The sequence below is a fragment of the Larus michahellis genome, chromosome 6 (assembly GCF_964199755.1).
Source record: "Larus michahellis chromosome 6, bLarMic1.1, whole genome shotgun sequence".
Classification (NCBI taxonomy): Eukaryota; Metazoa; Chordata; class Aves; order Charadriiformes; family Laridae; genus Larus; species Larus michahellis.
Genome location: NC_133901.1, coordinates 978976 through 1004155, shown reverse-complemented (window position 1 = coordinate 1004155; position 25180 = coordinate 978976). Strand labels below are relative to the sequence as shown.

At 40.2% G+C, this 25180-nt stretch overlaps 1 protein-coding gene across 7 annotated transcripts in view; it reads left to right on the top strand.

The window, feature by feature from the left end:
* The window catches only part of ATP11B (ATPase phospholipid transporting 11B (putative)), a 63503-nt gene that overhangs the window by 19551 nt on the left and 18772 nt on the right, over positions 1–25180 (top strand). For all 7 annotated transcript variants that reach the window (XR_012587766.1, XM_074593239.1, XM_074593241.1 and 4 more), the window contains exons 5-25: positions 4206–4313; positions 4479–4607; positions 4741–4844; positions 6130–6177; positions 8999–9063; positions 9635–9716; positions 10987–11137; positions 12551–12748; positions 13039–13197; positions 13480–13652; positions 14048–14116; positions 15085–15158; positions 15245–15348; positions 15486–15667; positions 16397–16600; positions 16866–17019; positions 18289–18391; positions 20051–20196; positions 21267–21326; positions 21622–21749; positions 22613–22751. Coding sequence is in view for 6 of the 7 variants with exons in the window: in XM_074593239.1 (XP_074449340.1) it covers positions 4206–4313; positions 4479–4607; positions 4741–4844; positions 6130–6177; positions 8999–9063; positions 9635–9716; positions 10987–11137; positions 12551–12748; positions 13039–13197; positions 13480–13652; positions 14048–14116; positions 15085–15158; positions 15245–15348; positions 15486–15667; positions 16397–16600; positions 16866–17019; positions 18289–18391; positions 20051–20196; positions 21267–21326; positions 21622–21749; positions 22613–22751 (2580 nt within the window). In the remaining variant the exon portion in view is untranslated. The remainder of the gene's footprint in view (positions 1–4205; positions 4314–4478; positions 4608–4740; positions 4845–6129; positions 6178–8998; positions 9064–9634; positions 9717–10986; positions 11138–12550; positions 12749–13038; positions 13198–13479; positions 13653–14047; positions 14117–15084; positions 15159–15244; positions 15349–15485; positions 15668–16396; positions 16601–16865; positions 17020–18288; positions 18392–20050; positions 20197–21266; positions 21327–21621; positions 21750–22612; positions 22752–25180) is intronic.

Sequence of the window (25180 nt, the reverse complement as noted above, 5' to 3'; positions counted from 1 at the left end):
ATGTTTAGATACAAAAATAAATTTAAAAGGTGTAATTTTTAGAAAGGATTTTGTATTTCATGTTTTTTGTTAGACGCTTGAACTGGAGCATTTTAGTTAGTTGTCAGGCGCTGAGTGAGTCACTGCGGTACCCTGAAATGGACAGTGAATGACTGTCAGACGGCGTTTTTGTCTAAACTGTACGTGTCACTTGTTATAAGGCCTTTTCTGAAAGCTCCTCGCTTATTGCTTTGGCATACCTCGCTGCATATTAAAACCAATCCTCCCACATCAGGCACTGAGAAAGGAGCTTGGGTCGACGAAGCAGTGGTGCAGTCCATGTTTGTCAGCAGTTAAAAGGCAAATTTTGCCCCAAGGACTATGTTTCATGGTGTAAAATATATGTTAACTATAATCCTGTACCAGGTGAAAGGTCCCGTTTAGAAAGTTTCTGGTTTTGTTTTCTTTTTCTTTGGTTGCATAAAATGTTTTGGAGTGCTTTATATCACTTGAAATAAGAAAAAAATCTTCTAAGCATGAGTTTAATGGAAATCTTGTTCAAGCACCTTACTACATCCCACAAAGACCTAGAGCCCCTGGAAGTGGAATGTTTAAAAAAAAAAAATAGAAAAGGAAAAGAGGAAAAAAAAAAAGAAAGAAAAAAATGTTCTGTTTTCTTTAAACCCTTAAAGCCAGAGGAGAAAGGAACAGGCACATAAATAAAGAGGTGATGCGGATAGCAGCTGTAAACTCTTCTGCAGGGAGGTAATTTTCAGCAACTATCCCCTTCAACGGCTTTGACAGTGCTGTCTGGGAAGGAGCCGCAGTCAGAGCAACTGAAAAGCAAGCAGGAGACTGTTACGGAGCTACAACTGGAATTTCAATTTGCCTTCTGTGCCAGTAAGACCCAAAGCCACCCCAAAATAGGGCAAAAGTAAAAATAACTCTAGCCTTCAAGCAGCTAGAATAATGTTTGGGACAGAGGAGATCTTAATGCTGAAGTAATGTTTGAACTAACACTTCGTCTTGTTGCTGTGCAGTTTGTATATGTAGAGTGGCCTAATGCTATTAAATAGCAGTTGTTGTCATCACCCCGCAAAAGTCACATGTTCAAGAGCTATAGTCGTAAGCAGGCAGGAAAATATCCCTTGAAGTGGCGTGAACTGAGAAAGATTGTGCAACTTGATTATAAATATTTGATTTATTTTTTTTTTCCCAGAAAGAGGCTGGATTTGTATAAGTCTAAAATAGTACAGACCAATCTATTACCACCTTGTTTCCAGATGCTCAGTCTTATAATGGGGAATTTAGGTGTCTTACCATCAATCGCAAAGAATATTCCTTCTAGAAGTTTCAAATCATTCATGACTTGCCAAGTTTCAAGAGTTTTTCTGATTGTCTCAGTATCCCTGCAAGGACTATTGGAACCACCTAAGCTGATCTAATGGACTTGCATGTTTTATCCTACCTGCTGCAAATTAGGCGAGCAGCATTCACAAGCTGTTATCTTGGAAAGAGAATTCCGTGGGCTGTTTCCACCAGGCTGCCCTTGGACAAGGAAGAAAGAGAAATCTTCTGTTGGAATGCAGAGGGCAAAATACCCAGTATGATCTCAAAACCAGCTCCCGTTTTCTCCCAAATCAGAAGTGGCATAGGAAGCAGATTTTAGGGGAAGAAACACCTTTTTGAAAGCTGCAGGGCACTGGGTCTATACAGTTACATCAGGATAAATGTTAAACTATAACTTAGCAGTCTCTCCGAAGATGAAGCGGAAAAATAGAAGTGTTAATCATGTGCGGGTTTGAGAAGCTTGGCAGAGGGTGGAAAAACTCCTCTGCTTCCAGAAGGCCAGTTAACGTGACGCCTCTAGCAAACCTCAGAACTCAGCCTTATTTTCACTCTCAGCCAAGGAGTTAGAACTTTTTCTTCTTGGAAGTGCAATTACACCTAGGTCAGAAGAAGGACGTAAAGGACTGCAAAGTGATGCAACTCTTGCTGTGTCATTTTGTCTGTCTCGTTAGCCAGAGCGCTCCCCTCCTTCCGCCTGTGAAGGTGCCTATGCAGTCCTCAGAGTCCAAAATCAGAAAAGAAAATAGTTACAAATAAAGCAAAAATTAAAGTTAAAAAAACCACAAAACAAAATACAACAAAATAAAGGTATTTCCTAAGGAACTGTAGGGAACTTTGTCTGTTTCAGTAAGTTCATAGTATTTGGCAAACAAGCTGGTTGGACACAGATGTTTACACAACTGTCAGGTAAATTAGAAACAACTACTTTGCAGGTTTTGATTGAATATAGACCTAAACTGAGACTAAGAAACTGGTAGTGTAATATGCAGGCCTGTTTTAATTTTGTTCATTTCTCAAGTACATGCGTGCAGTTATTTAGGCAGAACTTAAGGATGTAATTTAACTGAGGGATTTTAATCTTTAGTTTCTGTTCATGCGGTTAAGCAACATTCCCAGTGTTCCTATTGCATCTTTCTTTTTCACAGTGTTTTTGCAGTAGTTGCAAGTGAGGATAAGGAACACTCTCAGAAATGCCGCAGTAGGTAAATTTTGGGGGAATTTAAACTGACCACAGTAAGTTGGCTGTTAAGAATTCCCTGGTGTGAGGTGTCACCCTTGTGTTGTAGGCAGTAGGTGTCAGATGGAGAAAGCGCTGCAATCTGTACTTTCTAAAGAAGGTAAATTTCAGTTCTTTGCCAAATGCCCATATTGCTCAGCTGTTCAGGTTTATGAGACAAATGCCCCAAGGTTATTGGATGTTAGTTAAATCCTTGTTTTCCCTCTGTCAGTCACCTCTAACAAGGAGCTGTATGTTCTGACTCATGCTTTTTCATACTGATGAGAAAGGACTCTTAAAGTCTGTCTTAGGGGTTTTAGGATTCTGATTTCCCAGTGTCTCTCTGTGTGGCTGCTATTACTATACGCTTCTTAGTTATTTATTTTTAAACAGTTGGCATATAAAGCTTCCCTGGCTTTTTGTTGGTTTTTTGTTTGTTTTTTTTTTAATGTAGGTAGTGCAGTTGTGCAGTCCTTACTCATTTGTGCTAGTAACAGTGGAGGTGCATGAAAGTAGAGCTGTAAAACTATACTTTTAACGTGCTAAATTCATCATGCAACTTTCCTCCAAACTCCAGTCGACTGCAGAATTCTCCAAACTACATGTGCATTAGTACTCTTCCTATTATGACATGCGTATTTAAAGTTTGTAGCGTTCGAGGGTGCCTGCCGTTTCTGTCTGCAGGCTTCCAAGGAAGCGGTTTTAACTCTTTCACAGATTTTTTGCCTACAGAAGAACATTTTAGGAAATGTCTCTGTTGTTGCACATCCGTTGTAGGAGTCTTGCCGGGATGTAAGAGGCAGTTGAACTTCACACATGGACCAGTCCATCCCTTGTGCTTGCTTGTGGGGCTTTCCAAACAGTGCCTAGGCTGGGGCATCAGAGATCATGCTGTTGAGAAGCATGCTGTTAGATTAAATAAGCACGGCAGTAGTAGTTTAGGAAAATAGGAGGGGAATAATATAACTGGGTTCACTCTCGTGAATGTTTGCCCATGTGTGCGCGTGGGATAAAGGGTGCTTAAAGAGGTGCTGAATATCGTGTGAAGGAAAACTACTTAATTTATCCATTAAAAACTCGGTTGCTGCAAACTGTTGCATTAGGACTCACAAACAACTAAAACCTCCTCAGTCATCTTCTCTTGCGGTACAGAGCTGGTGCGTGAGCAGCATGGCATACACTTAACGTTTCATGTGTATGCCATGGCAGTAGCTATAAGAAGTGCTATATGATATGACAGAAGGAAGTAATTTCAGTTTGCTACTTCTCTTAAAAAAAAAAAAAAAATCCATAAGAGAGACTGTGAGTGGCTGTTCCCAGTTTTGTGGTATACTGATCCATGTGGATACAAGGTTGAAGGAGTGCTTGTTCACCTCTTCTGCAGAAAACGTCACTGACTCACTGTTTTAACAGGCCGTGGGACTGTTAAGTTTCCTCACCACTTTTCTTACTTTATTTGCCTTTACTTATTTGTGTAAAGTGAGTGAAAATTAAGAGGTTCCCCAGGCCCTCGAGTAACAGCTGTAGCAGAAACTCAAGAGGAGTTCGTGACTGCATTCAGGCTATGCAGCGAGGAATTCAAAGCACATTTGCTGAGAAGATATTTGTTATGCTTTACAGGTTTCTTGCTAAAAAGTAAACTTGTATGTGTTTTCCAAAGGGTTATGAGGACTGGCTACGACATAAAGCAGACAATGAAGTGAACGGTGCTCCGGTTTATGTTGTTCGAAGTGGTGGCCTTGTAAAAACGAGATCTAAGAACATTCGGGTATGTGCCTAAGGACAAATTGAAAGTTGTGTTTCTATTGCGTAGCTAAAGCTCTTGTTTCTTTACTAATCACTGCGGCCTGCTTCATCGTGATTCGGCAGCAATGCTGAAATAAATTCTTCTCTTGTAAAACTCTGTGCACTTCTCGTGTGTTCCCTTCGGCAGGTGGGGGACATTGTCAGAGTAGCCAAAGATGAGACTTTTCCTGTTGATCTGGTGCTTCTGTCATCTGATCGAGTTGACGGTTCATGCCATGTTACTACTGCAAGTTTGGACGGAGAGACCAATCTTAAGGTCTGGGGTACTGCTGTGAAATAGAACGTAGTTAATTTGTGAAGCCATTTTTATTTCAGCCCATTGAAATCCGCTCCCCTCCCCCTTGCCCCGGTAGTCCTGTGCCGTTAACTTAACGGGCTCTGTTTTGCAGACACACGTTGCAGTCCCAGAAACAGCAGTGTTACAGTCTGTTGCCAACCTGGACAAACTCGTAGCTGTCATAGAGTGTCAGCAGCCCGAAGCAGATCTGTACAGGTAGCACTTTATTAGTAAATATTTTGAAATTAAATCAAAATGAAGTGTTTAATATTAGGAATGTTTAAAATAGCTTCAGACATCTGCTTAAATTTTAGGTTTTAATAATTAGCATAAGTGTTTATACAATATGTGCTTACTGAAAGTTGCAAGTGACAAGTTAAACTTGAGTATTTCAGTAGTAAATCAGAAAGTTAGTGACAAGTATTTCAGTAGTAAATCAGAAATTACAGGATAATATTTGCCTTTTGTATTTTAATCATTGCATTTATTTACATTTCTGTTCCAACTGGTAAACTTGTTTAAAAATGTAAAAAATTAAATGGCCCACGAGTCTGAGCAGGTTGGAGAAAGAGTTGTATAAGGCTCTGCCAGGAGATTTCAGTACCATATAGTATTTTTTTAATGGAATTAAGTGAAACCGTAGCAAATTGTTGTAAGCTTATGTTAATTCTAACAATATATGTCGGTTGCATTTAATGTGCTTATGCTCAAGAGAAGAATTGAACTCCATTCTTCAGCAGCAAAAATTTAGATTAAAAACCTCTGATTTCAGCATTTAAAGTCAGCAAGCAGAGCCCTAGACTCTGTAAAACAGTATCACGTGTAACAAAAGTTATATTCCCATCCAAGTTTCTCCTGAATCATGTAATGGAAAATGGTAGCTATCAAGGAGTAGTGTTCAAAATCCAAGTATATCACAGCCGTTATTCTTAAGTAAGCTTTTGGATCTTTGAGAAATATTAAGTTCTTAAAAACTAAGATACTTGGTTTGAACAGCTGTTCAAATATTTGACCTTCAGTTTGTAGAGAACATGAAGTTAAGGTGCAATTACTATAGAAGTTTATCTCCCTGTTTGTAGTTGGGGTCGTGCTACATGTGCAAGTGTCAGATTTTAAAAAGAGAGCAGATTGACTTTATTAAATGAAAAATTACTCTTTCTGATGGATAATATGCTAACTTACATTTGTTGAGGAATTGTTTCTTACTGAAAGATCAAGAAGTCGCAATCTGTTTTAACTAAGAAATATAGTATTTTGTGGTTTTATTAATGAAACCTAATAGACTTTTCCGCATGACTGTTCTTTTGCAGGATGAATGTTCCTCTTCTTAAATCTCTCCTGTAAAATTATTGCCAGCTTTGCCATATTGTTTGTTTGTTAATAAAAGTTGATTATTTTGTACTTGTGAACCATTAATGACTTTTTTCTGTAAATATAGAGGAGTTTTTTACATTTTTGAGTCTTTATGCAGATATTTCTAACATATGGCCATCCTTTATAGATTTGTTGGAAGAATAACTATAAGTCAACAAGCTGAAGAAATCGTACGGTAAGTAAAATTTTAGCAGATTAATATTTAGAACTGATGCAGGTGGTTAAAATCATGATCATCACAAAAAACTAGTTACTGTTTAATATAGGAAATGGAGGGGTATTTTTATGGAAAGTATCAATGGTAGCTACAAACTTCAGATGGGGATGAGAAAATATTAGGGAAAGTTCGTTCATTACTGCCCGGTTTTTCAGATTTAATGGGACGGTTCTGGGAAGCGTGGCTGTTCTGAAGGGGATCATTTTTAGGCACTGGTAATCAGCTGGTAACTTTTTGCTATTTGTTATTAAAAACATTTATTGATCTTAAACATTTTCCAGTGGCATGTTACGGAGGCTACAGCAGATGCCCTGTTATCTGTTTATCAGAGGCACTCTGCAGGTATTTTTGCAGTTGGAATTCCTAGAAATTATTGGTCTGTTTTAACAAATTTGTAGCTTTTAGTATGTATTTAAAGCTTCTGTACTCCCTAGACTGTAAAGAGAGGTATCTGTAATAGTCAACGTGTAATTGTGTGCAAGTAATCGTGTGCTCGCAGCCTTTCCCTGTGCAGTCCGGCTTGCCAGTAGCATACACCTAAACACACGTGAAAATACACAAATAAAGATGTGAAGCCACTTACAGACCCCCATGTGGACTTCCTCAAAAGATTGGTAATTGTGGTGGGCAGTTGCAGTTGGTAACTAGGGGTAAATGCGCGGCCCCGCTGGCAGCCACACATCCACACAGCGGCTCATCCGCTTCCTCCCGCCACAACAGGGTGGGAGAGAAAATAGGAGGAACAGGAGTGAGAAAAGTCATGGTTTGAAATAAAGACAGGGAGATCTCTCGCAAGAAGTGGCCAGATTTTCAGCAATATTTATCATCAAGTTATTTAATTGTTTTCTCTTGAGAGGAGTTGATTATCAAGCTTTCAAAAAAATTTTGTCACCTTGTCTTAAAATGTGAAGTGCTATGTTATGATGTATGAATGTGTCACAGAAACAGGTAACTCTGTTGTGATTCCTTCACTCTTCTAATATCCAAAATGTTACCCTTTATACATATTTATTTTTTTTTTTAGTGGAGTTCCTACCTGAATCAAATATTAAAGCAGTGTTATTTTCCACGTAGTGCGTGTCTGAAGAACTTCAAGTTTTTCAATCTGGGCGCCTCCTGTGAGGCTGGCGGACATCTCTCGGTTTTAGATAGGAGCATCACAGAGCTCAGGGTGAAGCAATGGTTTGTCAGTGGTTCCACAAGAACTACGGGAACGTTGAAGGCAGATTACTTGGCCTCGAGTCCAGTGCCTTGACCACCCCCACGAAAAACCCTCACCCAAACCCCTCCAAAATCCCACTCGGCTGTTCTCAAGGTCGCTTTATGTGCTACTTCTCCTGGAGCTTTCCAGAATTCATTACTGCCAAGCTTGACAGGTTCAGCTTTGGGATAATCTATCAAAATAATTTAGTTGGCAACATGAAACAGAGCCAGTTTAAAGAGAGTGTGAAAAATAATGGCAAGTCCTGAGTCCTGGTGGAGCTGTATCTTCTGACTGGCAAAGATCAACTTGTCTAGTCTGTGCTGCGCTGATCCACGTTTTGGGTTCCTCAGACTGGTTTTATGAACTGCAAAAAGCACTTGAATGCAGAAAATTACATTAGGTTTCTTATTAAAAAAAAAAAAAAAGGTTAAATGGTTGAGCATTTAATCCCATTTAATTTTTCAGTCTAGCCTAAAATATTAACATATGTATGCGTAATTTAAAGAACCTATCGTAATCCATGCGTATAACTGGTGCACCCAGTATTTGTGCTGGGAACTGTCACGGTTGCGGTAACAGTTAAGTTAAATGTTTAATTGTGGCAGGTGGGGGGTGGGTTTGGGGGGTCTTTTCTGCGTAACTCCAGGGTGTGCTTTCAAAGGAACTTCAGTATAAGAGCTGTGTCCATATAGTGGTGATCGTGGAGTGCCTGTGGTACAGGGAATGGCGAAGAGAGGCAAGCCCCAGGGCTCCTGTGCTGTAGCACTTGGTGTGTGATCTCTGATTCTTTCGCTTCTACCCAGTAGGTTACCCTGGCCACTGCGGTTGTTCAGTTTCTGCTTTCATTGGAAACACTGGCAAAAATAGTGGATGCACCTTTTCTTTTATTTATTTCAAACCAACCATGCTGGCAGTTTCTAAAGATGATACAGCCACTGGAGCAGAACATAAGGCTCTAACTTTGTACGAACTGCGATTCGAACTGAACCTTTATTTTCCCAGCACTGTTACAGTTAACTTAGCCAGTGAACTGAATGTATTATTGTGGTGTCATAGATTCAAGGAAAAAACATTTATGACACTTTACTCTTGCCTTAGGAAGCAGAACTTGCCCTGGTGTGGTGGTGGTGTGTCCATCTAGTTGTTTGAACCTGCTAGGTCATTGCAGTTTGACTGAGGGTAGAAATGCGATAAGTAAAATAGCCAAAGCAAAAATGGCACTCCTCGGGCACCGTGAGCTCGCCAGGTTCTTTGCCTGCTGGCTTCTCAGGTAACTGTAGGTCGCTCCGAACCAGCCGTTTGGTGTACTTAGCTCAGGCACCAGTTCTGGGCTGTTGAAGAGTGGTGGGAGAGGGTGGCAGTGGCCAGATGAGATGTGAAGGGAACCTGAGAGCTCTGTGGGGATGTGGGGGTGAGGTGTGGTACGAGGGTAAGATGGACCTAAACGAGGGTGGGGTTGGAGTTGTTGCAGTGGGAATTCATAGGGATATGGGACAACTTTGCATAGAAAACTGGATTTCATTAATCCTACAGAACAACTAATTGTTAAATGCTGATATGTCTGTTTCTTTTTAGACCTCTTGGGCCTGAAAGTCTCTTACTTCGTGGAGCAAGATTAAAAAACACTAAAGAAATATTTGGTTTGTAGACACCTAAATATTTAAAGAGTATTCTCTTCTTAAAACATGTTAATGAACTGTGCTTTAATTCTACTCGTGCTGAAGAAATTGTAATAATCTTGCTGACTGTTACCTGAGGGGTTATGATTATAGATGAAAGTAGTGATATTATGCTGAAGAATCTCTAAGGATATAAAGTTCCAGTCCAGCTCTATGAAAATATTTGAAGTGGTTTGATAAAGGAGTAACTTAACTTCAATGGATAAATGACTGCTGTTACTGTTACCCATTGTTCAAGACTTTCTCCTGAGATTTACCGTTCTGATTTCCATAAAATACATATTGAAGAGCAGTACAGTCATAATAATGAACAGCGGTTTAGTAGGTGTTAAATTACTTCAGTAGTGCTGTTTTACTTCAGCAGAATATTGCAAATACTTAGAAAAATACTGTCTCACTGTTGTACTCAAGTAAACACAAAAGTAATACCACATCTTGATTTTACCCTACGTCTCTTAAAATGAGAAATTCTGCAAATTGTGTATATGCAGAAAATAAAATATAACTCTTTCCCCCTCGCCTTCCTTCCCAGGTGTTGCAGTGTATACAGGTATGGAGACAAAGATGGCATTAAATTACAAGAGTAAATCTCAGAAACGGTCAGCAGTAGAAAAGTATGTTTATTTTCTAATATCTTTCTTATTTGTAGAGTTTAAACTTAGTTTTTCCTTGGTAACCTTAAAACCCTGGTGATCTCCTCATTGAGTCGTGGGCAAGGGAAGAGAGTGCGATTGCTTTGCCTCCAGTAGGAAGCTATAAAGATAAAATGCATTTTTTGATATTTTGTCCTTTATTGATTAATCAGTGGTGTACAAAGTTGAAATACCCAAGCATAAACAGGAATAAAGCAGGAAAAGGCAGTTCAGGAGGTTTGGTTTTCTGAGATGTGGAGGTCATTTAATGAGAGGTGAAATGCTGCTTGAACTAGATGCTCCAAGATGGTTTTCACAATGGTCCCAGCCTCTGCTGTTCTCTGCATCCTCTACCGTAAAACTGCATCATGCCTTTCAAGAGGATGGATTGAAATGAAGTCTTAATTGCTTGCAAATCTTTGTCCTGAATCCTGGTATTTGATATCATGGAGAATAGCTTTGTTTTTCACATAGTCTAAAGGATATAGCCTATCCAGATACGTTTTGCAGTGCATCTTGCTTCTAGCAAGGTTGCAGGCTCAGTTTTAAAAAATCTTCACTCATAGTTACGGGATAGGTGTTACTGTAATAAAGATTTGTATGTTGAACCTTGTGAATTATTTTTAAAAAGAAAAGTAGTTCTGATACATTGCCTTTATTCCAGCTACTAAAAATCTGAGGTGGCCTCCTGGCATTCTTTTGCAAACATGAGATTGATTATTCTTCTGCAGCCAGATACAAATAGAATAGAGTGCACAAGAAAAGTTCAGTCGTCCAAGCAAGGGGTGAAAGGTGGGCTGGCTGGCATTGCAGAATGTAAAGGCAAGTTTGAGTATGTCCTAGTCGTGGCATGGCCAGGGTTAAATAATCAGAAGCAATCGGTAGTACTCTTCTAACTGCTGGGCAAGGTGCAGCCTTGGATTTACGCAGTGGTTTGTACTGAACTGCCTTCGCAGCCTCAGGCAGGCAGGGAAGGAGAAGGCAGCCCCCAAAATCATGGACAAGAGGGGTGACGCAGGGCAGCTGGTGGGGTTTTGTTACATGTAGAGTGTATCCGAGTCAGATGTAGGATTTCTTTCCGCTGCTGTTGCTTGTTCGTCACATAGAAACTTTCTCTCCATGTCAAACATGGGAAACATTTAAAAGAAAAATTTGTCCAGGAAGTTTGTGATCAATTCATGTAACCACAGTGTGTCAACAGATTAAGTAAAGTAAACTTAAGTTGCTTTTGGGTTTTTTTGCCTCTTTGTAGGTCCATGAATTCCTTTTTGATTATTTATCTAATAATCCTCCTCTTTGAAGCCATTCTGAGTACTATTTTAAAGTATGCGTGGCAAGCTGAAGAAAAATGGGATGAGCCTTGGTATAACGGAAAAACAGAGCATGAAAGAAACAGCAGTAAGGTAATGTAGTTTTACCCCGTTGCCTGTCTGTGGAACCCTCAACCGCTGTATGCTGAATGTCATATTAAACCCTATTGGATTTAGGTGTCACTACCACATACCCGCTTGCAAGCCTGTCTGCTATTGTCTCGGTATTTTTAAGACAGTTAGTCCCACGTAGCCTCTCCCTTGTGCAGAAACACCTTGTCTCTGTTACTGACTTTTCTTCTTTTATGAAAAGACAAAGATTTTTGAAAATTTTGGGGTTTGTTAGGACATATTTCTGATGTTCTGTGTTCTTATTTATCTTTTCTGGTTTAATTTGGAAGATCTCTTGAGGCACGGAACTTCCCAAGGTTTTTGTCAAACCTTAGTTATGGTATATATAGATATATCTATATAGATAATATATAGATCTATATGTTATCTATATAGACAAACCTTAGTTATCGGTACTGACTTTTATTAAGTAATTATAGCAACGCTCCCTAATTAGGAAGAACACTTAGCTTTTGCAAACTGTTGACTGCTTCTATACTCCCTTTCTTCAAGAAGTTCTTCTACACCAGTATCTGGTGGAGTTGAAAGAGATGTCCCAGTTTTTCGCATCTCTGCTCTCCCTTGCTCAATATTCAAGTGTTGGTAAGAGTCTTCCCAACGTATAATTTAGATATTGAGTTTGTTGTGAAATGAAAAAGAGAGTTCAAAGAGATTGTAAAGTTGCACTTCAGAGTCTGTTAAAATTGTCATACCCAATAAAGAGAAATTTCTATCCTGTTACATAGCTGTTTACCCAGAACGTATGTGTCAGACACAATGAGCTGCAGAGGCATAAGAGAAGTCTGTGTCCTTCAAATCCACACCGTCTCTTTCTTGTCATGTGGTCTGGATCACCCACGTCACTGGGGAATGCCCCTAGACAGGAGCCCTCTTGTCACTCTGCTGTCCTGAAACAATCCAGAATCCTTGCAGATTCCTCTGACAAGATGGAATATCAGCTGTTTGCCTTCACCATTTATGGTTCCTCAGAACAGCCTGTGAATGGTGCTGTTTGATGGCATGGGGAACACGTTCAGTTTTTTCAGACCCCGCTCTTTCAAGAGACCTGTTTAAAGGCAGAATCACCATGACATTTAATATTAACTGGCAGCCCTCCCAGCTGATTCGGTAGGAAGGACAAAAATTAATGAACTTGCAAATTGACACATCCAGCCGTAGCTTAAGGCAGTCTTCGCATCAGTCTGAAGGCGCGTTCCTGGGGTGCCTGGACATGCCTGCGTTGTCACGGCGTCTGTTCTCTCTCATCTGTACGTGGGACTTGGTCTCCTCCGGCTCTCTGTTTTTCATTTTTTGTACATATTGACACATAACTAACCACCCACCCTTCACCCGATCGCTGCAGTAATCTTCACATTTTCTCTTTTTCTCTTGTAGATCCTGCGATTTATTTCAGATTTTCTTGCTTTTCTGGTACTTTACAATTTTATCATACCTATATCACTTTATGTGACTGTTGAGATGCAGAAATTTCTTGGATCTTTTTTTATTGGCTGGGATCTTGACCTCTATCATGAAGAAACAAACCAGAGAGCACAAGTAAATACTTCAGACCTCAATGAGGAACTGGGACAGGTAGAGTAAAAATTACGTGATCTCTTTTTTTTTTTTTTTTTTAACCTTGTATTCTCTACTTCTTTTTTAATATTAAAATTCATTACTGTGGACTTTTTATTGGTTGTGCTTTGATTTCTGATTAATTTGAAAATAAGGTATAAGTATCTGATGCCAAAAATTAAAATTTTTATACGATCAAAAAAAGGTGTGGGGAGTATGAGTTAAGGTTTTTGGGGTTTGGGTTTGTTTTTTTTCTTCTAACAAGTACATGCAACTCCAAGTCTGGTTTTTGTTTTATTTTACAAAAGGTAGAGTATGTGTTTACAGACAAAACTGGTACATTAACTGAAAATGAGATGCAGTTTCGGGAGTGCTCCATTAATGGCATAAAGTACCAAGAAGTCAATGGTAAACTAACTCCAGAGGGGTTTTCTGAAGATTCTCCAGATGGAAATAGGCATAGTTTGGTAAGACTTCTTTTCGCCCCCCCGTTATGTATCCTAGATAGAAAATGTTTTATTTCAGAGAAATAATCTTCTAGCATTAGCATGTTTTAAATAATCGGAATTTCTGAATAGTTTAAAGATATTGTTACCGAATAAATAATATTTATTGAACATGTTGAATCTGGTTATTTCACATGGAATATTTGACAGATTTTCAATTAAAAACATACTTTAAAAAAATGTTAAAAACTGGGTTGATATCTAAATGTTACAAATAAAATGCTTTTCTTTTCTTGCTTCTAGATGAAAGAGGAAGAACTCTTCCTGAAAGCCGTTTGTCTCTGTCACACAGTGCAGATCAATGCAGATCAGACCGATGGTGCTGATGGGCCCTGGCACGCCAATGGCACCGCAGCCCCGCTGGAGTATTACGCTTCTTCACCGGACGAGAAAGCTTTGGTGGAAGCTGCAAGCCGGTGAGCGGCACTGCCCAAACTCCGCTGTAGGAGTTGCCTGCGAGGGCAGGCCGTTCCTGGTAAAGGCAACCTCGGGAATTGCTCAGAGAGTTTGTAAAGCCCAGGGCCTGGCACTGTCAGTTTACTGTGAAAACATACAAAAATAAAATACACAAAAACCTAGGCATATATAACGTGATGATTTAAAATGTTTATGGAAATCCTTGAGAAATTAGAGGGATGGAGTATGTTGCTGTTAAAATACTATGGAAAGCTGGCATTCTTCATTTGCGCTAGAAACAGAGAACAGTAGCGGGGGCTATAAGGGTCTCTCTCTCTTTGCTTTTCTTCCTCCAACAATCAATAGGCATTATGTTAAAATTGATGATTAAACATATATTTTCTTCTCCTTTCAGGGTTGGAGTGGTATTTACTGGAACTAGTGGGGACAGTATGGAAATAAAAAGTCTTGGAAAACCAGAAAGGTATTCATTTTTATTCCTTGTTTTTTTTTTTGAAGGACAGCACGGTACTGAAGATTAATATAACATTCTCCTCTTCATCCTGTTTATAAGAAAACCTTGCCTTTCCACAGCGTGCTCTTTTTAATGCTTTTCCCTTGATGTCTTCAAGACAGCACGCATCTTATTCCTTAGCAGTTGAAACTGAGATGCAAGATTTTTTTGTGAGTTGCTCTGTGTAGGTGTGTATGGTAACAGTTTGTATCTTCACCCATTCCTCAAAGGGTGAGACCGTAGTAGAGTTGGAAAACTGGATTACTTATTCAAGTCTTAAAGTTTGTGCTTTAAGTTCAAGAAGTTCCCGGAATCGGTGTCGTGTATGCATAATCTAATTACGTATTTTAAAGTTTCCCAAAATGGGTAGAAATATTATTGATACTTATAAATCTGCGGTATGTCATAGCACGTTTTATCCATGTGATCGGTGTCAGTTGGCAGTACTTTAAACTTAAATGTCTAAAATTAGTTTTCTAAACCAGTGGTAACATAACAAAAAATAGTCCGGTCATCAGGGAACGTACGCTCTTTTTTGACTCTGTAGGTTGTTCACAAGTGTTAGAAATACAATGTAGTTTTCAAAGTTACTCCTGCACTAATAACAGAAGGATAAAGGAAAAGGTAGGAGCTGATTGTAATCTCCGGATGTAAAGCTCGTGTTCAAGAAACTATTCCTACTGGTAGAAGAACCTTTTTATTCGTATAGAATGGAATTAAAAGTATGTAAAGTGATGAAAAGCAATCAATTGGCCAAACACCCCTAACAGTGATTGTTGCTCAATGGTGATAGCATTGCTTTTAGAGTTTCTATATGAAAATGACGCTTTGGGGAAAGCACTGTGGGGTAAGTTTACATTTATAAGTCATTGTCTTTGGAAATTTATCTCTAAAACTTCTTCTTCCCATTCCCTTTTCTATTAAAACACAAAATACAGGTATAAATTGCTTCATGTTTTGGAGTTTGATCCAAATCGCAGACGAATGAGTGTCATTGTAGAGAGTCCCTCAGGTAAGCGATCAGAAGTTGCACAAGCTGCAGTTGAGAACTTCTTAAACAGAATGTATTCTTAACCTCTGTTCTGTTTTACTTTTTAGGGGAAAAGCTCTTATTCACAAAGGGAGCAGAATCTTCCATTCTTCCTCGTAGTAAGAGTGGAGAAATAGACAAAACCAGGATACATGTGGATGAATTTGCCTTGGTAAGTGTATATGTTTGCCCGGCTGACTAGAAGAAAATTCTTCCAGTACAAATTCTGTGACGTGAACAAATTCCAGGTGACACCTTGTTAGATCAGAATCTCGTCTACGCTGAATGTAGTCTTTTATTTTCTCACAGAAAGGACTAAGAACTTTGTGCGTAGCCTACAGAAGATTCACGCCTGAGGAGTACCAAGAGGTTGGCAAACGCCTGCATGAGGCCAGGACTGCCTTACAGCAACGGGAAGAGAGATTAGCAGATGTGTTCAACTTCATAGAAAGGGATCTGGAATTACTTGGGGCTACAGGAGTAGAAGACAAGTATGCAATGGAGTTTCTGCTAACTACGCTCAAAAACGTAGCGAGTTTAGGATTTATAACTGAAATATGAGGTGTGCCATGAAAACCTTTCCCACCACCACCCAAAGTTGTGTGCTGTTTAGTGTGTTTACTGCTCTTTGGCGTGGGCAGCATTCAAAGCACATGTTGTACCAAGTGATTGTGGCTTAATAACGATGACATACAGTGTGCTTCATCAGGAGAGATTTAACGTTTGTGAAACAGAATAATTGCAGTCAATATTTAGGGCAATGGCTAATTCCTTGGGGAAACTTCTATCCATAGCTACTTCACGAAGCATTCTGTAAGTCAGAGGGTGTATTGTACACCGGAGCGTACCGATGGAGCACTTCAAAGCGTTTCATTTACCACAGAGGCTGGTAATTGTGGTGGACTGTTTTAAAGCTTCTCAAATACAGCAGTGGTGCCTAACTTAAATTAAGTTGTGCTTATTACAAAGTTCTGGTCACTTGGCAGCATTGAAGTTCGGTTTTTGTTTCATCGAGGCCTTTGTTCTGTTACTGGTAATGGAATGTCATCTGCCAGACTGCGATTCTCTGAAAATGTATGTACCATTGGCAATGCAGTCTTAAATCACCATGGCAGTGGGGTCACAGGAGTAACATGGACTTATAGAGTGGGTTCTTTTTTTTTTTTTTTTTTTTTTTTTGTAAAGTGTTTGGTTGTTTAAGATTTTCTTCTTGTTTTTAGGCTGCAGGAGAAAGTCCAAGAAACCATAGAAGCACTCAGGTTGGCCGGTATCAAAGTGTGGGTACTCACTGGAGATAAGCACGAAACGGCCGTTAGTGTCAGTTTATCGTGTGGACACTTTCACAGAACCATGAACATCCTTGAGCTCGTGCAGCACAAGTCAGACAGCACGTGCGCAGAGCAGCTGAGGCAGCTAGCCAAGAGGTAACGTGCCTGAGACGTCATTAGCTCAGTGATGATCTCAGCTTAGTTTTCTTTTCTAGTTTTATGACAACCTCTTTAATGTATGTGCCAAACACATGAAGTTGCCTTTTTAGAAATCTATTTATTAATATATTAACAGACTTGAAGAAGCAGTCTGTCTAACAGGCTAACGACATCTTTCTTTATTGTTTGGGCAACTGTTCATAACAAAATACAAACTTTTCTGTCACACCGATACAAAGCCAACATTTTTGTCCCCGACTAGAATAAAGGAAGACCATGTTATCCAGCACGGCCTGGTTGTGGATGGGACCAGCCTCTCTCTTGCACTCAGGGAACATGAAAAACTGTTCATGGACGTTTGCAAAAACTGTTCAGCAGTGTTGTGCTGTCGCATGGCACCCCTTCAGAAAGCAAAGGTAAGGGTGTGTACAATCAGGACTGTCTTTAGATGTTTTTACCGTGCTTTGGGGAGACAAGGGTTTCTGAAACTGCTTTGTTTGCTCACCTGACCTTTTGTGTGACTTGTTGGTCAGCACGGAATGCAGGGAGCAGAATTAGAACCTTCCATTGGCAGTTCATCTGTCCAGACAAGTAAAACAAAGGAAATTAATCTTTTAAATCTACTTGTACTGCTGAGTAAGTTTCCTCTATGACCTTTCACAGAATGACAGACTGTCGGGGTGGGAAGGACCCTCTGGAGATCACCCAGTCTGACCCCCGGCCAGAGCAGGGTCACCCGGAGCAGGTGGCACAGGAACGCGTCCAGGCGGGTTTGGGATGGCTCCAGAGACAGAGACTCCCCCACCTCTCTGGGCAGCCTGTGCCAGGGCTCTGCCACCCTCACAGCAAAGAAGTTCCTCCTCGTGTTGAGATGGAATTTCCCGTGTCCCAGTTTGTGCCGGTTGCCCCTTGTCCTGTCCCCGGGCACCACTGAGAAGAGTCTGGCCCCGTCCTCTTGCCCCCCGCCCGTTAGCTCTTGCTGAGCATCGATGAGATCCCCTCTCAGCCTGCTCTTCTCCAGCGGAACAGCCCCAGGGCTCTCGGCCTTTCCTCAGCACAGAGATGCTCCAGCCCCTCAGCATCTTCCTAGCCCTCTGCTGGACTCTCTCCAGCAGTTCCCTCTCCTTGAATCAGGGGGCCCAAAACCGGACACAGCGCTCCAGCTGTGGCCTCCGCAAGGCAGAGGATGACCTCCCTCCACCTGCTGGCCGCTCCTTTTAGTGCACCCCGGGAGACCACTGGCCTTCTCGGCCACAGGGGCACATTGCTTATGCTGTAAAGTATTGAAAATGTGAAGAATCTGGGCATGTCTGGTAAAGGGCATTAAATCGGGATCACTCCCTAAGTAAATGTTCAGTTCCAACTTCTACTTGACTGTTTTGCATAATAAAGCACCAAATTAAGAGTTGTGAAAGAACATCTAAATGTGAACTGCAAAATAAGTTCAAGTCAGGCATAATATGTAAATAAAGCTTGTGCCTCAAAGCAAGCAGCTTTTCTAAAGGATCAGTGAATGTGCAGATGTGATATGCCAAAGATATGTTTTACCCAAGCGTGCACGTTCACGAAACGCAGTAATTATATTTACAGGTAGGCTGCCTAAGATACTCGGGACTTAGAAGCATGGTTTTGTAGATAGACTGTCTGTCTCATTTGAAAAATTTCTACCTTTTTTTCCCCCCCAGGTAGTGCGACTGTTAAAAACGTCTCCAGAGAAACCTATAACATTAGCGATCGGTGATGGTGCTAACGATGTGAGCATGATACAGGAAGCACACGTTGGCATAGGTAACTCGCTTTTGTCAGAAGAGAGAAAGGCAAATAAGATGCAAATTGTAGTAGAGGATTAGATCGTGAGCAGTGTTAATAAACAGATAAACTTCTAACGGTTTTGCACCTGTGAATGACAGGACGTTAATCTGAGTCATCTGTTGTAGCAGAGTTTTAGTGAAATTTAAAATTTAAGGCTGTTGGCTTTCACAAGTCAGGTTTATTGTGTAGTCTACCGATAATCAGAGGTCCTGCTTGATGCTGCCTTAAGAGCAGCAAAGATTCTCGGTAACTAGAATCTCAGAATTACTCTGCTTCAGATACTGGAAGTGGATATCTCTGACTTCAGACGCTGTCAGGTTCTGAGTTCCTGTGTAAACTTGACCTTCAAACCTGTCTCTGTGCTAAACTGCCGCTGTTTGCACCGTGTCTGTACGGCTGCAGAAATGCCGTTTGTCTGGTTTGTCTTTGAGGAGAAGGCTTTCAGTACATCTCTGGAGAGGCTGCTATTGCTTCTCAGCTAAGCTTGGTACTTTGCTCTGTTCGTGCTATTTTCTCGTAGCTGGCCGTGACCAAAACACGGCTATAACTGAGCTGGGACCCATCACCTAGCGTTTTGGTATTTCCTTCACTGACTTTGGTGGATGGTGTTTGTTCCAATAGTAAATGCTGAAGGTTCTTCCATAGGTACTGGTACATCAGGATATTCAGTCTGTCAGCCTTTGCGATGGAAAAGGTGTTTACGATGTTTATCATGTAAATCGTGTGGCTGTGGTTTTGAAGACCATGGGTATGGCCTGCTTGAGAAGCTTACAGGCCAAGAGCAAATTGTGCTTGATTCTGCAGGTAGTTAGTCAACTAACTGAAGCTTATTGAGAATAAAATCATCCAGGTTTTTATTGTAATCTGTAGCATATTAGACATCACATGTACATTGGTTAAAAACTAACAAGTCTTTGCTGTGGAGGGTGACAGGGGACTTTTAGACTTGTTTTTTTCTTCTTCTTTTTTTTTTTTTTTAAAGCAACCACTTTTAAGTGTCTGGTTTTAGGAATCCTGGGCCACTTTTCTTCTGTAAAAGAGCACTTTGAGTTCTCTGTGTATGCTTATCCTAATCTTAATACTAGTTTTTAGAAATGAATTTGTGTTCAGCTGTGACAAGCATTGTCAGCCCAGCAGAGTAAGTAAACGGCTATTGTAAGAACAGCATTTCCGTTATGCTGCTGTTGAGTATAAGTCAGGTATTATTCCCAGAAAGTACTGTAGGAGAGAACTCTATGAAGTAAAGCATAGTAAGTAAATTGATAATTTAATGATGGATTGATAATGGTTTGGGGTTTGGGAATTTTGGTTTTTTTATGAGCGTTATTACTTCTGTGTCTTCCCATAAACCTTTTCTCAAGAATAGCTTGTAGAAATAGTCCTTTTTCCTTTTTCTAGTTTTTTTTTTCTTTCTTAGTTGAAGCAGCATCAAATTAGTAGTTTCCCGTAGTTGTAAGTGTCAGGAATGATGCCTTCAATTGGAACTGAAAGTTGCTGAAGACTTTACAATGTTGAGGTGCAGGAAAACAGAACTGTAGCTTCAGGTGTATGTTTTTGGGGTTTGTTTTTTTTTTTTTAAACTTCAATTTTTATAATGTTTAACCTGTTTTCTGTTTTGTTTCCCAAATATTACAGGAATCATGGGCAAGGAAGGAAGACAGGCTGTAAGGAACAGTGACTATGCAATAGCACGGTTTAAATTCCTCTCCAAATTGCTTTTTGTTCATGGGCACTTTTACTATATTAGAATAGCAACCCTTGTACAGTACTTTTTTTATAAGGTAAGTCTTCAAGTTCGCAGAAAAATGTGTGGCTTCTTCCCGGCAAGAAATTTATTTGAGATCTAACGTTTTTGTTGGGAGCAGGTTAAATATCTCTGCTCAAACAGGTTTTCTGGGCTTTTTTGCTATTTTACGACTAAACGCAGTAGTTTAACTGTGACACTGTGTAGTATTTCCACCTGGAAATGGGTTTTAAATCCCGCTATGAGTTTGCCTAGGCCGAGGGGCAGACACGTTTGCTTTCTGAAAGAAGCATTAGCAGCTTGAAATCACATGCTTTGATGTAAGAGTATAACCTTTTTTGTTTATGGATCTGATATTAACCAAATTCATTCATCTTTCTTAAAAGGAAAAGAGAGCGCAGGTAGCAGTTGAGGGAGTGAAGGGCCTGCAGAGGGGGAGAGCGGGCTGAGCTGAAGCGAAACGCCAGGAGGAGGGGTGGGAAACAGGCCTGGGAGCTCAGTCCTGGGCTGGGGTGTTTGAAATACTAACATCATCTTTTCTTTTTCTTCCTCTCTTTTTTTTTTTTTTCTTTTTAAACTCAGTCATCACTTTTGATAAGAAGTCAAAATCCACTGTTTTACCTGGAGTTTATCTGAGATTCTAGCGCTGGCCACCGAGCCACTTTTTATCTTCTATTGGTCGCTCTTGTTTCAAGATAACGGCATGCTCTTAGGTTGGGCGTTTGTTTTTGTCTGCTCCCACGCAAAAAGCCCACATCAGCAGGGCCCAGGCTTTCCTGAATGAAATATGGAAACTATTTTGCAAAGAAACTCTTAAAAAAAGAAACTGAAGGGGAAATGGATGGATTTCTCCTCCTTTAATACTACTTGTACTCCCATAATGAGATGTGTTCATCAAGCACACATAATTAAGTTTGTTTTTCAGCTTCGTTGTCCTAAAGGACAAACAGAACGTGTTCTCAAGCGAAGCGTGTGGCTTCACTTTGCCAAGGAAAATCCTGAAATGCTTTATGCTCTCCCTTACGGCTTGTAAGAGTTGGCAATTTCTGTTAGGGTTGTGAAGCGTGTACCGAGGATTAACTATTGCCTTTGCTTTTCTTTTTTCAGAATGTGTGCTTTATTACACCACAATTTTTATATCAGTTCTTCTGTTTGTTTTCACAACAAGTAAGTATTGGATGCCTTGCATCTTGGTAAATATGTATGAAACAGGGTAAATAACTACAAAAAAGGGAATGAACTACACAGGAGCAGCACAGGTTTTGCACTTAAATATCCAGCTTCATTTTCTATATTTGGTAGCTTGATGTTACCTAGATGGGTATGTGAGTATAGCTTGTTATCTAACTAGTAAATTAATGTAATTAATAATTGTTGCTCATTTATTAGTGTGCTAATAAATTTTAATAAATATAATTTTTTTTCTTACAAGAGTCAAAGTAATTCTTCTTTCCGTTTTCAGACGCTGTATGACAGTGTATACCTGACTTTGTACAATATTTGTTTCACTTCCTTGCCTGTCCTCATATACAGTCTTTTTGAACAGCATGTGCATCCGCATGTATTACAGAGTAAACCCGTGCTTTATCGGTACGTATGCCTGAAGTTATTGTCACAGTAGCACAGAATTTAGAACAACAGTGGCACCTGAGAAGTCTGAACTTGCTATTATGCGTTCCTACAGTATTTTTATCTGTAATTTATGCGATTTTTAGTAATCGTCTTGTTGAGGAAGAACTGCAGCTACGCAGTTTACATCCTGAAAGTTAATTAACATGGGTATTTTAAGAGAAGCATCTTTTTATGTCAGTCATGTTAAGACTAGAAGAGAACTGAGCACTTGGTCAGTTCAAGCGATTGGCAGCCTTCTCCTGCATCACATGTAGGAGGTGAGAATCTCTGACACGCACGTGAAGAACTAGGAGGCTGTGACTAGGGGAATCACCACAAAAAATGCTTTACTAAGAGAGGAAGTGAATTCCTATAGAATTAGATGTCCTCCCAGTGGTAGCATGTTGCACTGCATACTGCTTTTTGGAGTAAAAAAAAAGTATGTATTTTTGTAAAAGAGATGTCTCTTAGATGTTTCTCTTTTCCTAAATGTCTTTCAAGCAGAGGAAGGGGCAAGGGTCAGGAGATCTGGCTTTTACTTACTCTTGCAATTCCACCTCCAGGGAGAAGAATTCTAATTTGTGCCATTTTGAATTTGACCCATTAGAGACCCTTTGCCATTGGTGATCCCTGCATAAAGCAGAGGCAAATCATGAGAACTCAGAGTTCCTTTTTTGCCCATGATTTATGTATTTTTTTCATATGTCAGCATTTGTTAAATGTATCTTGCTGCAGTTGAAAGTTACATTTATTCAAAGCAGTAGCAGTCATGCAATGTGAATAGCTGATGGGTTATATAAAGACAATCTGAAATCCCAAATCTGTTTTTTTTTTTCCTGCAGAGACATCAGTAAAAATGCCCATCTGGGGTTTAAACCATTTCTTTACTGGACCATCTTGGGCTTCTTTCATGCATTTGTTTTCTTTTATGGCTCGTATCTTCTAATGGGAGAAGACACTTCTCTGCTGGGAAATGGCCAGGTACAACATCATAAGAATTATTCTGTCACTGTATTTTTGGTGCTGTTTCTTAATGTTTTTTTGAAAAATCCTCTTGTGTCAGAAAAATCTAAGATTTTTCTTTTCTTTTTTTTTTATGAACTGTGTAATTACCAAAGATGCTTTACCACTCTTCGTGTGTCCTCTCAAGGGTAACATTTCTTAGTGTGGAAGCTGTAAGGCATGTTGTCAGACAGTGTGTGTTCATGACGAACATATCTCTCAAGATAATAAATGTATTATGACTGTCTTAAACTTTATTTTGTATACTAGTTTTGTCAAAATCATGTGTCATAACTTTAGTAAATGAGAATTTATAGTGAGAATTCAAAACTCATTTAGAGTTGGACCTAATTGCGGTGTCAAATGATGGCTTCTCTTTAGCATCTGTTATAATATTTGGCTTAAATCTGGAAGTTGCCAAAAGTCTTAAAGCTTCTTCTGAAAATGTATTATTTTAATTACTCAGAATTTTTAAAAATTAAGTGGTGCAAGCTGCTTTTAAATTATACTTTTTATTCAATAAATGTTTTTAAGACAGTAACTTAGTGAAATCATCAAATACTAATTTGACACTTTCTGTTTTAAAGATGTTAAAGTTCTCAGGAAAAATCCTGTACAAAAAACTCCAAAGCTTGGGTGAAACCATTACAAGCCTGCTTCCTCATTGTCCCCAGTTCTGAATTAGTTAACCCAATGTAGAACAGTTAGGTGCTTATTTTTCTCCCGTAAAACTGTTACGGGTAGCAAAACTGCCTCTCGCCTCACGCCATGCGTGCCGCTGCCATGAAGCGCTCACTGGTTCTCCTGGAGGCCCTTGCCATGTCGCAAGCGATGGCAGGAGGTACGAAGCCAGCATCATGCTGTATTTGCTGGGCTCCCCTGGTGATAAGGAATGGGCACGAGCTCAGGAGCTTGAGGCAAAAAAAGGGTTTCTGTATAATGATGTACGATGGCCAGAATTGTCTCGAGTGCCGAAGGTGAGAGCGTGTGAAGCGGTGGGTTAGTGTCCCTGCCGAGGGGGGAGCGGTGCAGCTAACTGGAGTACCCGTTTCATCATGAGGTGGTTGATAAGGAGGTTAAAATAGTCGTGCTTCAGGTTGAAATGTCCCTTACAACTGAGGTCTGAGTGTGTCCTCTCTTGCCGTTTGTTCCAAGCTGCGTGGCTTTGACGTTCTTGTGAATTGGCAAAGGGCCTTCAGTGCTCCTCCAGTGAAGTACTGTCACACTATGAACCAGTGGGCTTCTGTGCGTCTCAGGCATCAAAGCACCTCGCTTCAAAATTGCTTAGTGAATGTCCGCAAAGCAGGAACGGACTTTTTTTCATTGTCTCTAGTAACAAATGTTTAGTTTGGGGAACAGATTATATTGGGTAAGTCAGGGTGCCAACGTAGACTTTATGGAGAAGGTTCTTTTAATGGTTTCTTGTATAAGTTAACCTCAAGATTTTTAAAAATACTTAGTGACTAAGCGTACTAGAAATAAAGCTTTCAGATGCCCTTTGGCTTCTTGTGTTGCCTGTGATGTGACTTTAAAAAAAAAAAAAAGGGGTCTTAGAATTTATTTGGAGTTACTCTCTGCCTCTGTGTCTGCTAAAAGATGGGTGTTGGGACTGGCAGAACTCTGTGTTGCAGTAAAACATCTGTGTGTGTCGCAGTATTTAATGTGTGCCTGCAAAAGCCAAAGCTGAGGGCAAGAGGAACTGCTGAAGAGCTGTCTTGCGAGCAGCCCTGGAGAAGCGTGGGCTTTGGGGGGTGACGCAGGGTGGTGTCAGTGCCAGGCTCACACTGTCAGGCCAAGCGCTCTGTCGGGAGCAAAGCAGAACAGAAGACACTAAATAATTTGTTCATGCTGGTGGTTTGTTAGGTTACCTCTACACATTGTGCAACGACTTGATCTTTTAGTTCTATTTTCTTTTTCCCCCCCTTTTTCACGCTGTGCATGTCGTCAGATATTGAAACCTAACAGGCAAATGGTAAGAGTTTAGAAGAGGAGGAGATACAAAATATTGTATCTGTTACTTCCCAGGATTAAAGGATGCAGCATCCCGTGTGTAAATGTGTTCAAAAATAAAATGGTGGCAAGAACCCGGTGAGGTTTTGCATTCTAACTCTGAGCACTGAGAGCGGTGTTAGCAAAGACACTTTCTTTCACAGGGCGCTCGGGAGCAGCCGGCTCAGCTTACTTTAAGATGATTGGTTATGGCAGCAGTGAACAGCAAGCGCGTTGCTTGTTGAACATTGCTATTGGCGTGAAAAGTAAATAGAAGGCTTCAGAAGATGAGTTATAACAAAGATCTGTAAAATTATCAGTAAATCCAGACTGATGGCTGCCTCAATTTTGTACCTTGTGTAAAATGAGAAGAGCAGTGGTGGGGTCTGCCGTCAGGCTGTTGGGCTCTTGGTCGGAGC